Source organism: Saimiri boliviensis, chromosome 3, assembly GCF_048565385.1.
Source record: "Saimiri boliviensis isolate mSaiBol1 chromosome 3, mSaiBol1.pri, whole genome shotgun sequence".
Lineage (NCBI taxonomy): Eukaryota > Metazoa > Chordata > Mammalia > Primates > Cebidae > Saimiri > Saimiri boliviensis.
This window is the reverse complement of record NC_133451.1, coordinates 99,227,334-99,241,211: the sequence shown is the minus strand read 5'-3', so window position 1 is coordinate 99,241,211 and position 13,878 is coordinate 99,227,334. Positions and strand designations below refer to the sequence as shown.

At 35.9% G+C, this 13,878-nt stretch overlaps 1 protein-coding gene across 1 annotated transcript in view; it reads left to right on the top strand.

The window, feature by feature from the left end:
• DKK2 (dickkopf WNT signaling pathway inhibitor 2) overlaps nucleotides 1-12,385 on the top strand; it is a 105,590-nt gene extending 93,205 nt beyond the window's left edge. The window contains exons 2-4 of the mRNA XM_003929476.3: nucleotides 8,189-8,339; nucleotides 9,502-9,657; nucleotides 9,988-12,385. Coding sequence (XP_003929525.1) covers nucleotides 8,189-8,339; nucleotides 9,502-9,657; nucleotides 9,988-10,238 — 558 coding nt within the window. The 3' untranslated portion in view covers nucleotides 10,239-12,385. The remainder of the gene's footprint in view (nucleotides 1-8,188; nucleotides 8,340-9,501; nucleotides 9,658-9,987) is intronic.
• The last annotated feature ends 1,493 nt before the right edge of the window (nucleotides 12,386-13,878 follow it).

Below are 13,878 nucleotides of genomic sequence, written 5' to 3'. Positions count from 1 at the left end.
AGTGTTTTGTCAAGATCTACAGGATACAAAATACAAGGAGAATGCAAAGTTTGTGCATTGCCAACAAGACGCAGGTGTACACCACATGAGGATATGAAACAATCCAGCTGTAATGGGTGTGTTGACAGCTCTGAGTCCACACAGCATTCCTCCCAAAGTGCCCTGGTGTGTTTGTTATGCGTTATCTTACTTTTTCATACAGTTTCAGAAATTCTCAAGCCCACCCCTAAGCACAGTGGCTAAGCACTAGGAGTGAAGACGAACTTTCTTGCAAATTGTTGTTGTTGTCAGTGAGCTTCTTACTTAGACTCATGTTGTTTCCAGGGAACCAGTCCTTTACTTAGACCCATGTCTGTCTGGAGATAATATTGAGTTGCATTTTATATAGACCAGGCATTGTCTGTATGATATATAAGCAGAGGTATCATTAATCTTGCAACCGTTCTATCTAGCTGTGTTTCCCTATCTTACCTTTTTGTATAATCACCAGGACAGTATTTGTTAAAAGTACAGATTCCTGGACCCCATCCTGTCTTACAGAAATAGAAAATCTAGTAGAAGAGTCTGTGAGGCAGTAACTCTTAAGGAAACCTCATGGAATTTTTATGATTAAGTAAGTAGGGAAACTGCTGAATTCAGAAATTGTATCCATTTTATCATAGAAGAAATTGAGACTCAGTAATTTAGCTAATGGTCACACAACCAATCAATTTTGTTTGATTTAAAGAAGCATACATTGAATTGCAGTATAACTTCAAATTTGCCCTACCATATTACTTTTCTGAAGTAAAATTAGGTCATGAGATCAGGCAAATTTGTAAGGCAACAATGAAAATGTTATACTATAAATGATCAATCCCAGATTTGGAAGAGCCCTTAAGATTGTGCAGTTTCTTCCTCTCCTTTGGTTAGGACAATTATACTTACCCAATTACAAATTATAGAGGACCATCTAATTATATATTACTCCCAACCACTGCCGTAAAATCTGAGATGCTGCGTTTTTGAGCATGGAGAAGTGTTTTGTCCTATACATTTTAAATGAGTGGGGATGGATCGAAAACAAAAACAATCAAGAGCCAGGTAAACCTCATAGTTGAGATTTCTCCAGGTGCTAAGACCATATGGAAAAGTTTAGCTTGCTCCATTCACCCATGATCAATAACTGTATTGTACATTTTACAGTTGAGAATGTGGTCTATGTTCAAAGTTGAGCATTCCCTAGAATTTCCTTTCTGCTTAATGACATACAGAGATCAGGGAGGAGCAACCGAAGTTAAAGAGGACGGTGCCTTTATTTCATAGAGTTACTGTTTCTTTGGATTTAAATGATGCTTTCTGAATATATTGGAGAGGCTAATGGACCACTGGAAGAAATCCATCATTCCTAATTTATAATTCATATAGTTTTAGGAGATAGTCTTTCACCTCTGAACTTTTATATCAAAACCTAATTTTTAAATTATCCTAGTCGTAAAATGAATATGTGTAAAAGGTACTGAAATATTCTTATGGGGTGCAGAGCATGAGTTGTTTTAATAAAATAAATGTCCAGATCCTAAACTTCCAAATTTTTTCTTAAAATTCTCAAGGGATATAGTTAGGTTTATATTAATATTTTGGCCATTATATGTGGGGGAAAAAAGGCAAAACCTTCATGCATTCCAAATCTCAATATAGGGCATTAGCCAAAGGTATAAAAACCTTTTTAGATGACAAATAAGTAAAATCTGGAATTTTGATTGAAACAAAGCCATGTTTAATGACTGATCAGGGCATCATAAACTCACAAAGGTACTTTCTTTCTTTGTCTTATAGCTAATTTTTTTGAAGTGAAACCTGGCCCCAGCTGGACATTCTGTATGCAGAACATTAAAAATAGTTGTGATGACTTGTATATTTTATAATCTAACTGAAGGTTTTTCAGATTATCTATTTTTTTCAAGAGAAAATGCCCATGAATAAATATGTTGTGATTAACTACAGGATCAATATGCTTTGATGAATATAATAGCCAAAAGTTATTTTATGAAATCAGGTCAAATCACTCCAAATTTTATCTTAGAAAGTGTTTAACATTGTATTTCATATTAATAAACATATGCCAAAAATTTTTAAGTGTTAAATTTACGGAAGGATATATATTTTCAAAATTATTTTAGGAGTAACACAAAGCATGTGCACCTCATTGAACTAGTAGTTTCTGGATCATAGTTGATGTTCAATAAATCAATGCTGAATAAATATTGATTGAATACTGAATGAATACACAAGCAGCTGCCTTAATGAACCTTTAACTACACATGCAGGACATCATGTAATATTTGAACTTTTCCCCTTAAATTTAATATAGCTCAATCCCCCTGACCTGATGTTCAGAAATCCTCAAAAATGCATCTAGTACACCCCTATCCCCTAGAGGTAACAGGAGACAAAGGGAAACATGAGATTGCACAGCCTTTGGCAGACAGTATACTACAGCACACAGCAAGATTGACATGTAAGTCCCTGCCCCTCCTGCTGTTGCATTTTAGTGTTTGATTTTGAAATGACCACGTGAAGGGTAGTGTACCTTGCCTGTTGGTGGAAATATAGATCTATCATGTAGAATATCAAGATGAGGAAAATTAATCTTTTCTCTAAGGACTTGGGCAAGCCAGTCTGATCGTGTTTCCCAAATGTAATTCCCAGTCTTCTGCTGTGCTTCTCAGAGACCTCGAGTATATTCTCATCTCCAGCTCTGCTGCTACCTCCATCTATCCACTAGCCTCAAATGTTTTTTATTCCCACATCTAGGTCATCCCCTGCAGGCTTTCTTCTGCCTGCCTAGCTGATGCTGTTTTTCTGGCTCAAGGGAACTTCCGAGATTCTTACAAACAGTGCTTGTGGGGACAAAGGATTGTCCCGATTAAAACAACAACAAAAGTAGCGGTCTTGCAAGAATCCGGATGGGTGGCTGTCCCACATGAACACTGTGATGTTGCTCTCTTCTTTCCTTCCCCTCATCGTTGAATAAAGACAATGTTACTATGTTGAAAACTTAGGAGTTAAACTAAGATTTTAGTTGTAGTCAAAGGTTTATTCAATGATCGGTGCTGCCAAGATACCTCTACCCTTTTTTCTCCTTCCACTGTTCTTAGGGATCTGATTACTTCATTGTTGTAGTTGCATGTTCAAAGGAATGGGCAAGTGAAAATTAATTCAACCTAAATATAAGTCTTGAGTTAATGAGCCTTTTACTCCTGCAGTTTTGCGAAGACTTTGGAGGAAGACAGACTCAATTAGTTCAAATAAGACTGAGTGACTAAATTTTATTTTACTTTTGTTCATTAGAACATTATTTAATTATCATTATTTTCCTGACGGGCTATTGCTCATAACTCTGATTTACATTGAGTTTAAATGAACACAAAACTATGCCCAAGAAATAGAATGAGAAAATACTGTTTACAGCTTTGTCAGTGTCTTCTGCAAGGATTCTGTTTTCCAACAGCTGCAGCAGAACAGGCTGTTGGTATTCAGAGGCTTCTAGAAAGAGATGTGGCTGAGTATATTTTTCTAATCTCTAACTTCAGCACGTAGGTATCTACTCAATCACCTTTTCAATGTGTGCATTAAATTTTCACTATTACTTGCTCTTCGTTATGATACTGGGGGCCTGAAAGCCAGGGAAGAACTCAAAATCCCTAAGTTCTCTGCCACTGAGCACACATTACTTATTTCTAGCAGTTACATAAAGTCTCTTCACTTTACTGCTAAAATTTTGGGCAATGATTCCAAATTAGCATAAAGGAAACAGACTTTAAATAATCTTTTATGCTGGCTGAGCACAGTGGCTCAAGCCTGTAATCCCAGTACTTTGGGAGACCAAGGCGGGTGGATCACCTGAGGTCAGGAGTTTGAGACCAGCCTGGCCAACATGGTGAAACCCTGTCTCTACTTAAAATAAAAAATAAGCCAGGCATGGTGGCGCATGCCTGTAATGTCAGCTACTTAGGAAGCTGAGGCTGGAGAATCACTTGAACCTGGGAGGTAGAGGTTGCAGTGAGCCAAGATCACGCCATTGCACTACAGCCTAGGTGACAGAGTGAGACTCAATCTCAAAATAATAATAATAATAAATAATTTATGCTAAAACAAAATACCAATTTCTGAAAATTTTTATTTTCAAAATATGTCCAATGTGTTTATTTTTCTCTTAGTTCATGTCATGGTTGTTGTAATAAGTAACACTGCTATTTGTGGAAACCAATCTATTTTTAGCCTACAAAGGGGGTTGCAGAAAATATCTTTGATTTTTGGCCAGATCACTGACAGTTCCCATGTATTCTGAATTTATACCAATCATCTGCTATTATTAGGTGTCTTGAATTAATTAATCTACTAATTGTAACTGATGAGTAATGAATGATTCTGAATGAAGCTAAGTATTTCTGGATGCTCAAAAGCTGAATTTATGATTCATTTGCGGGGCATTTTAGCATGTGATAGGTATACTAGAGTCCCTAATTCTTTCACTTGATTTCCAGTCTTTCACACAATCATTGTTCCTCAGACATAAGGAAAAGTTATCTAGTTTACCTAAAGTCCAAGTAAATAAAGAGCCATAAAAATCCACTATTAACTGCCATAGCAAGTAAAATAAAAATCAGCCCTTTAATTCACCTTTAAAGTAAGTACCAGGTAAGCATATTATTGATTCCATTAAATGGAAACTTAGACTAAGGTATTCAAACCCAATTTTTTTGCTTGTCACAAAACCACCATCAAATGAGACTAGGCAACAGCCTTTGGAGGCCAAAGTAAATGGAAAATAAAAATTATCCATGTGAGATTTTCTGAATGGCACTTTTATTAATGTACATAATTCCCTCTAGCAGTCCTTTCATTGCCACAGTCATCACTTCTTCAGGGTCCTCCATAACACTCTCTCTCTCTCTCTCTCTCTCTCTCTCTCTCTCTTATCAGCAATATCATTTCTAGAAGCTTTGAAAGGGCTAATGTAGAAAAAAGACCAGCCGGGCGCGGTGGCTCATGCCTATAATCCCAGCACTTTGGGAGTCCGAGGCGGGTGGATCATGAGGTCAAGAGATCGAGACCATCCTGGTCAACATGGTGAAACCCCGTCTCTACTAAAAATACAAAAATTAGCTGGGCATGGTGGCGTGTGCCTGTAATCCCAGCTACTCAGGAGGCTGAGGCAGGAGAATTGCTTGAACCCAGGAGGCAGAGGTTGCGGTGAGCCGAGATCACGCCATTGCACTCCAGCCTGGGTAACAAGAGTGAAACTCCATCTCAAAAAAAAAAAAAAAAAAAAAAGAAAAAGAAAAAAGACCAATGGCAACTGACAACTGCAGAACACTCATACTTCAATAGCCAATGCCTTGTTTAAGACTCTTTATTAAAATATAATGCATTATGCTTAGTAAAACATGAGGATTGTTATTAATGGGTTAGATCTATATGTTTTCATGTTTTATGTTTTCTTGCTAGAAGTTATCACAAGTAAAGTTTTGTGGTTGAATAAATCTGGGTTAAGGGACATTGATTTCAGAAGGCAAGGCATGCCCCCAAATATCACCTCTTTCCCTAGACCCTGCTTTAATCAATTCATTTCATCTCTTCTTATTTTATTCATATATAAAGATGGTTTATTGGATTCAGGAGTTACATAAGCATAGTAGAAGCTGTGTAATATAACTACTTTTCAATTATTAAAAAAATTATTTTTAAAATTTCCAAAGAAGGCCTCCTAGTATTTATGTTCTGAGATTCCATTCCAAGTACAAGTTCCCGATATATATTACCTTGTATAGTTAAGCATTTTTTGGCATACTTTCTCTGCCTGTGTCATTTTTTACTTCAAGTTAATTAAAAGATATATTAGAGCATAATAAAATTCTATATCCTGTAATATACTTTCTATTTTTGACAAAGTGAGGTTCCCTCTTTCAAAAATTGAGTAACAGTAATTTTATTGTAATCCCATTCAAATAAAAGGCTACTGTACCTCCCACTTTTTCTAATATCATTTGCATTAAATATTTGTTATTTTAATATTTTCCAGTTCCTGTCAACTGAGAAGGGAAAAATGGTGATGCCATTCACAATTTTTTTGCATAAACTGCTACTTTTGCCAAACAATCAGAAAAGAAAAAAACTGTCAAATAACAGCTAATAAATAAAATAGTGTATCATGTGGACTATTTTGGGGAGATGGAATCCAGAATGATTCTATACTCAGAATTGCTTGAGGATTTGTTGTTTGAGTTGTAAACAGCACATGGTGTTTTATGTGGCACATGTTTATTTCCGTTGAAAGAGCATGTCCTATTTTTGAGGAAGGAAAAAAACTTGTAGGACATCAAATGTTTCTTGCAAAACAATTTGATGAAATAAATGTAAATGAATCAGAAACATGTGAATTGTAGTTATTAAAATTAACGGGTTTGAATATGAAGGGGGTAAAATGCTTGGGGGCAAGTGTGGTAAGGCAGGAAGTGACATTTGTTTTCATCAGTCTTGGATTCTTGAAAATGGCTTAATAGTCTGAATTTAATCTCATTAAGATTTTCCTAAGCCTAATGGTGGAGTTACGGAGTGGGACAATAAAATGGAAATTGATTTTATAGCATTATGTGGCTCCAATTATAACGTATGCATCAAACATTGCCACTATGCGGTCCTTCAAAATCACTTTCAATTTGGAGTTGGTGGTGTTTCTATATAATTCTTTTAAGGGTAAACAAAAAGTTGTAATGATGCTAAAATACATTTTTATCTGTCAGACTCACACACAAACTTCACTTTTTTTTTTTCTAACGTTAGATTCGATCTAAATGAAAAACATGTGAGGGCTGAATATGTAGACATATACACAGGAGATGAGCAGGAAGAGAAGACACTGGAAGAAAGGGAAGAGTGAAAGAAAGAAAAGGAAAAAAGAAATGAGCAATGCAGATCAAGCTACCCCATCAAACCTAACGCTCAAATCACACTAAGTATTTGAGAGCCATAAGCATTTTATCCCATAGTTATGTTCCAATCATTTATACTTCCTAAAAAACAAATACATATTTTTTTTGTATTTTCAATTTAAAAAATCATCCACTACTCTGAAACTGAAAAAAAAAAAAAATCAACTTCAAAAAAGAAAAAAAGCTTTACAAATGAGTCTCCCTGCCTCAAACTGTGAGTAAGTTTGATGTGGGTTATGACATTTTAGTTTCTCAACTCCCAGTCTCTGAACACAGAGACATTTTTAATGTTCCAAATACTTCCAAGAGACAAGAAGTACATAAATGGGAATATATGTAGATATATCCTCTGAAATGTTCATTTTTCTGGACTCTGACCACCTTCTGTACTTTATATGTATTTTTTAAGATAATGCATGGCTCTGCTGAAGTAGCCTTCCGGACATACCACTAGGCAGAGAAATGTATGAACAGAGGTCCTTTACAACTGAAGGTGTAGTAGCCTGTGGGGCTATTTCAGGTCTATAAGGAGCCTGTTTTTGTGCTTTCTGGGAACATGATGATATAACTGGAGCTTAGCATCTACTCTGGCTGCTGGGAACTCAACTGCTTATTACGATGTTTGGAATGAGGATCCTGCTCCTTAGTATCTTTGTCCCAAATACTTCACCATCTCAAACTGTTTTGGAAATGTTTCTCCTCCTTGCTTTTATAGGCGGGAAGTGTAAGGATTCACTTTTAAAATACTTGTTTCATAATTGGTCAGGAGATACATTTTGGCTTCTAGCATAGCCTTTTGTTGTTTTAGTTAACACTTCTCTCATCATTCTTTAAGAGATGAAAAAATGGAGTGACTTAGAAGACTCTCATTTGTACCTTACAGTAGCATCAGTGCAATAATTACAACTGCCCTTGAGACCCCAAAGTCACTCATAAGGTTTTCACAAATCGATAAAACTCTAAATTCTAACTTGTGTTGTGTCAGTGAAAATAAACAAATAGCGTTCGCTTTATCTTTGTCATCAACAGTCAATATTTATAAGGTCCTCAATTAAGTGTCACTACTCAGAATCTATGTTCAGAACATTAATATAGTTCCTTCTAGGTGAGGCATATGCGATTTGTTTTCTATCGTGATTTGCTGCAGTCATGTTTCATAAGCGAAACAGGATCTAATCCTTTGCCTTCGTTGTTCTTCCACTTGATGACAGCCCTACCCCTGCAGCAGCGATAAGGAGTGTGAAGTTGGGAGGTATTGCCACAGTCCCCACCAAGGATCATCGGCCTGCATGGTGTGTCGGAGAAAAAAGAAGCGCTGCCACCGAGATGGCATGTGCTGCCCCGGTACCCGCTGCAATAATGGTAAAAGACCTCGCTAAGTGTTCATGGGCCTCTTCCTCTCCATTGTAGCAAGACTGTCTCACAAGTCAGGCTAACTTCTCCTCACTCAAACTCCTGAAATATAGGAATTCTGGTAGAATTGGTTTAGATAGCACAAGTTTACTTGGATTACTAAAATCTTAGTTTTCCAGGACTCTGACTACCTTCTATATTTCATGACCTATACTGCTCTAAGGTATTGCCATGTTGAAGTATTATAGACACACACACACACACACACACAGAGTGAGTAACACGTTTATTCCAGTAAACACATAAGTGAATGCGTGCAAAAGAAACAAAGAAGCTTGATACGATTTAGTAATGCAGTGGTAAATATCGATTCCAGTTCTGAACCTTTGTTTACACAAGATGTTCTGCAGCTCTGTCTTATGGTAGTGGAGTGATTGATTCCTCCAAAGAGACACAAGATTCTATTCCCCAAACTGGCTTTATCCAATATCGATGAATTTATAGGCAGGCACTTCAGCAATAATGATGAAATGGATCACAGACAAGATGTGGCAAAAACATTAAATAATTGCAGAAGGTAATTAGAAATATATACTTAATCATACAAAGCAACAACTTAATCAGGCTCATATTCCCATGCCTATTCCTGACCTCTGGGTGTAGACCTACTGCTTGCACAGGAAATGAAGGGAAGACGACCTCACACCATTGGGGAAGTTTACAGTGTAAACTAGGATTATGTTGTTAATTAATAAAGGAATCTGGATCCAGAGGATGTATGTCTGGTCAGATTATTTTAAAATACTAATAGCTAACATTGATTCTTCACATATATTCACATTAACTTTGTGAAATTAATTATGCTTTTATTACTAGTTTGCTCCAAGGTCTCTGGCTCTTGAGAGAGACAAAATTCATATCAGAGAAGTACATCCATCCATTCATTTACTTATTTATTGAGACTGAGCATACTTTGGCCCTAAAGTATGCTCAGTCTCAATAAATAAGTAAATGAACAGATGGATGAATAGGTGGATGAATGGATAGACATACATACAGACAGATAGATAGATAGATAAATGGCTTCATACTTCACATCAAGAGAGTATGTGGATAAGTATCACATTTCATAGAATTGAATTAATCTAAATGCTTATATGATTGTCTCTAGGAATCTGTATCCCGGTTACTGAAAGCATCTTAACCCCTCACATCCCGGCTCTGGATGGCACTCGGCACAGAGATCGAAACCATGGTCATTACTCAAACCATGACTTGGGATGGCAGAATCTAGGAAGACCACACACTAAGATGTCACATATAAAAGGTAGGGATATCTGTAGTTGTTGTTGTTGTTGTTTAAGTAGAAGAAAAATATAGATAATTAATTCCATTGATTCTAGAAAAAATTACAAGGAAGGTTCTTTAATTCTAGCTAGTCATTAAACTTGTTATTCAGGTGGCAAATAATGGAAGCAGACAATAATGGATCATGTGATTAGAGGCAGAGCCAATAAATATCTACCAAGACTTTTCATTATAAATGGTAACATCATGGACCATAGTATAAGTAAAAATATTTTATGTGCTTCTGATTGCAAAATAGAAATGTTTTCTGAAGTTTCAGGGTAATATCTTTTGGTTATCATCTCCGCAGGACATGAAGGAGACCCCTGCCTACGATCATCGGACTGCACTGAAGGGTTTTGCTGTGCTCGTCACTTCTGGACCAAAATCTGCAAACCAGTGCTCCATCAAGGGGAAGTCTGTACCAAACAGCGCAAGAAGGGCTCTCATGGGCTGGAAATTTTCCAGCGGTGTGACTGTGCGAAGGGCCTGTCTTGCAAAGTATGGAAAGATGCCACCTACTCTTCTAAAGCCAGACTCCATGTGTGTCAGAAAATTTGATAACCATTGAGGAACGTCATCAATTGCAGACTGTGAATTTGTGTATTTAATGCATTATAGCATGGTGGAAAATAAGGTTTGGGATGCAGAAGAATGGCTAAAATAAGAAACCTGATAAGAATATTCATCACAGAAAAAGAGAAAGAAAACGTGAACTGAATAGATTGGAATGGGTGACAAACACAGTGCAGCCACTGTTTCCATTATGCAACTTGTCTATGTAAATAATGTACACATTTGTGAAAATGCTATTATTAAAAGAAAAAGCACATGGTGGAAATTACTGGCAAGTACCCTGTGACTTCCCAAGAGTTTAGGTTGTTTTGGAGGAGAGGTTTCCTTCAGATTGCTAAGTGCTTATCCAAATAACCTACATGCCAGATTTCTACTGAAAGCTAGAGTTTAACAAAATACTCCTAGAATGCCTTGTTATACAATAGGTTCTAAAAATAAAATTGCTAAATGAGAAATGAAAACATGGAGAATAGTTAATTTTCAACAGAAAATTCCCTTTTAATTTGTAACACTACTTCTGTTGCTCCATCGAGGGCCTTGGTAGACTAGAAAAAAATAAGTCAGTATTTCCAAGTAATTGCAAATAATGACCAGTTTTTTATGAAGGCCTTTAGGAAGACAAATAAAAACCAAACAGAAACAAAACATTTTTTTGAAAATTTTAGTTTCACCTGTAATTAATAAGACCTGATATAAGACAAAAACAGTTCCTTTAGACTCTATGGGATGACAGTGTATCTCTCTTTATCCTATGTAATTCCTACTCTGAATGCATTTTATTTTCCAAACAACATCCATTAAATGTGACTAGTAAAATACTTGCACAGAGCAGAATTTTGGCAGATTGCAAAAAAATTTAAAGATGTCCAATATATGTGGGAAACAAACTAACAGAGAGATTATTATTTCTTGAAGGTTTGCCACAACCTATGTTTTGATACAATTAGACTGGTAAATACATTTATTCTTACATACTCTGTGGTAATAGAGACTTGAGTTGGATCTGTACTGCACTGGCGTAAGCAAGAAAATTGGGAAAACGTTTCATTTGTTCAGGTTTTGCCAACACATAGATTGTATGTCTGAAGCACAAACTGACTGTTCATCTTTGAAACCAGGGGTTGCACAGTCTAAATGAAGATCTGCATGGGATTTGCTATCATAATATTTACTACACAAATGAATTTAGTGTGACATCATTTGTCTGTCTTTGCTATTCTCAAATTATTTATTTTATAGTGCTCAAATAATCTCAATTTCAGGAGGTTTCACAAAATGAACTCCTGAAGTAGATAGTGTAGTGAGGTTCCATTGCCCTCTATAAGCTTCTGACTGACCCATGGCATCATCTGATTTTCTTCCCAAACCTTTCTCTGCAGCATCAGCTTTATTGCCAAAGGTATAGTTTCTGTTTTCTGCAGCCATTGCAGTTAAAAAATGTTAAGTAGGATAACTCATAAAATCTGCATATCGCTAATCTATAGAGACCACAGTTTCTAAATTCTTTGAAACCACTTTACTACTTTTTTTTTCACTTAACCCAGTGCTAAATATTTTGTCTAGAACACAAAAGAATAAAAGGTTATCTTATAGTTGTGACTTTAAACTTTTGTAGACCACATTCACTTTTTAGTTTTCTTTAACTTAAATCCCATCTGCAGTCTCAAATTTAAGTTCTCCCAGTAGATATTGAATTTGATCCTGTATATCTATTAAAAATTTCAGTTTCCCACAAACATTTACTAAGATGCTTCAGATTTACATTTTCTGCACAGGTCTGCAAAAACAAAAATTATAAACTAGTTTATCCAAGAACCAAAGTTTGTGTAAACAGGTTGCTATAAGCTTGGCAAAATGAAAATGGAACATTTCAAACATTTCCTATATAACAATTATTATATTTACAATTTGGTATCTGCATTATTTTTCTTATGTTCACACTTTCAAAAATTATTATTTGAAGTAATTTATTTACAGGAAATGTTAATGAGATGTATTTTCTTATAGAGATATTTCTTACAGAAAGCTTTGTAGCAGAATATATTTGCAGCTATTGACTTTGTAATTTAGAAAAAATGTATAATAAGATAAAATATATTAAATTTTTTTCCTCCGAAAACTGAATTCAAAGTTCCTTGTGTTTTTCCTATGGGAAGAAGTTCATAGAATCATACATTCTGTGAGTTCAAGTGGAGTTGGTATGATTTTGAGGACTGGGTGTGAATCATTTGGAGGACCTCACCGTGAGATAACTCAAAGCAGTTTACTGTTACAAAAGGTACTTTATTTCATGGTTTTTTGGTCAAATCAAAAGATTCCAGCTCATGATTTATACCCGTATAGTCATACTTTGCCTTCTGGATCAACTTGAAACAAGAAAGTACTCTTCACAAACTTCTTCAGAATACTTTAAGAAGGGTAACATATTCTCCATAATCTTCTCTTCTTTCTAGGCTAAAGTTTTCCAAAATGGAGATACTATTATGCTTAGGATATTGGTTAATTTCTACATGAACCAATGAACATGAGCTTACACAATGCCTTTTTCTGTTTTTAGAGAGAAACACTGAAATCAAATCCACCTCCTGGGAAGTCAGTCTTTCCTCTCCTTCCTGTACCCTAGATGTCAGGAGTGTTTTTGAGGAATAGTGTTCACCAATTATGAGACCAGGGATCCTGCAAGAGTTCATGTTATATTAGAGATCAGAATGGACTGTAAATGTGGATAATAAACATTCTGTGACATAGTGAATTAACTAAATGTAGTTACAGCAGCTTCATGAAGCTAAAACAGTTCCACAGTTAGAAGTTAGAGTTGAAGATACCTTAAGCATTGCTGAAATACTTTCCACAATGTGTTAATTAGTCATTTAAGAGTATTATGAAATCATTTACCATTCCCTCAAATTGAGAATATTATATTTTTTAGTTAAAGCGTGTTTTTGACTATAACAATCATATAGTTGATATTTTTCTTTTTTACTGTGCTCAGTGAGATGCTGTGAGAAGTGAAAAGGTATCTTGAGTTTGTTTTAGTTAAGAAACAAAATACCCTTGGCCGGGCATGGTGGCTCAAGCCTGTAATCCCAGCACTTTGGGAGGCCAAGGTGGGTGGATCACGAGGTCAAGAGATCGAGACCATCCTGGTCAACATAGTGAAACCCCGTCTCTACCAAAAATACAAAAAAAAAAAAAAAAAATTAGCTGGGCATGGTGGCGCATGCCTGTAATCCCAGCTACTCAGGAGGTTGAGGCGGAGAATTGCCCGAACCCAGGAGGCGGAGGTTGTGGTGAGCCGAGATCACGCCATTGCACTCCAGCCTGGGTACCAAGAGTGAAACTCTGTCTCAAAAAAAAAAAAAAAAAGAAAGAAACAAAATACCCTTAAGTAGCCTTAGTATTTTTAGGGGAAAACATTCAGTTACACTTTAGTAAGTGTACTTGTAGCCTTAGCATTTAGCATTTTAGGGAGAAACATTCCATTATAAGTTTTCTTCACTCATTCAGTTGAAAAATAGAGTTTTTTAAAGGCAGATGAAAGATTACTCTATTGCTGGTGAAGTTATTATTGGAAAATACAGCATATACCTGTGAGTAAGATGACATTCTAACACTAAACACCAGA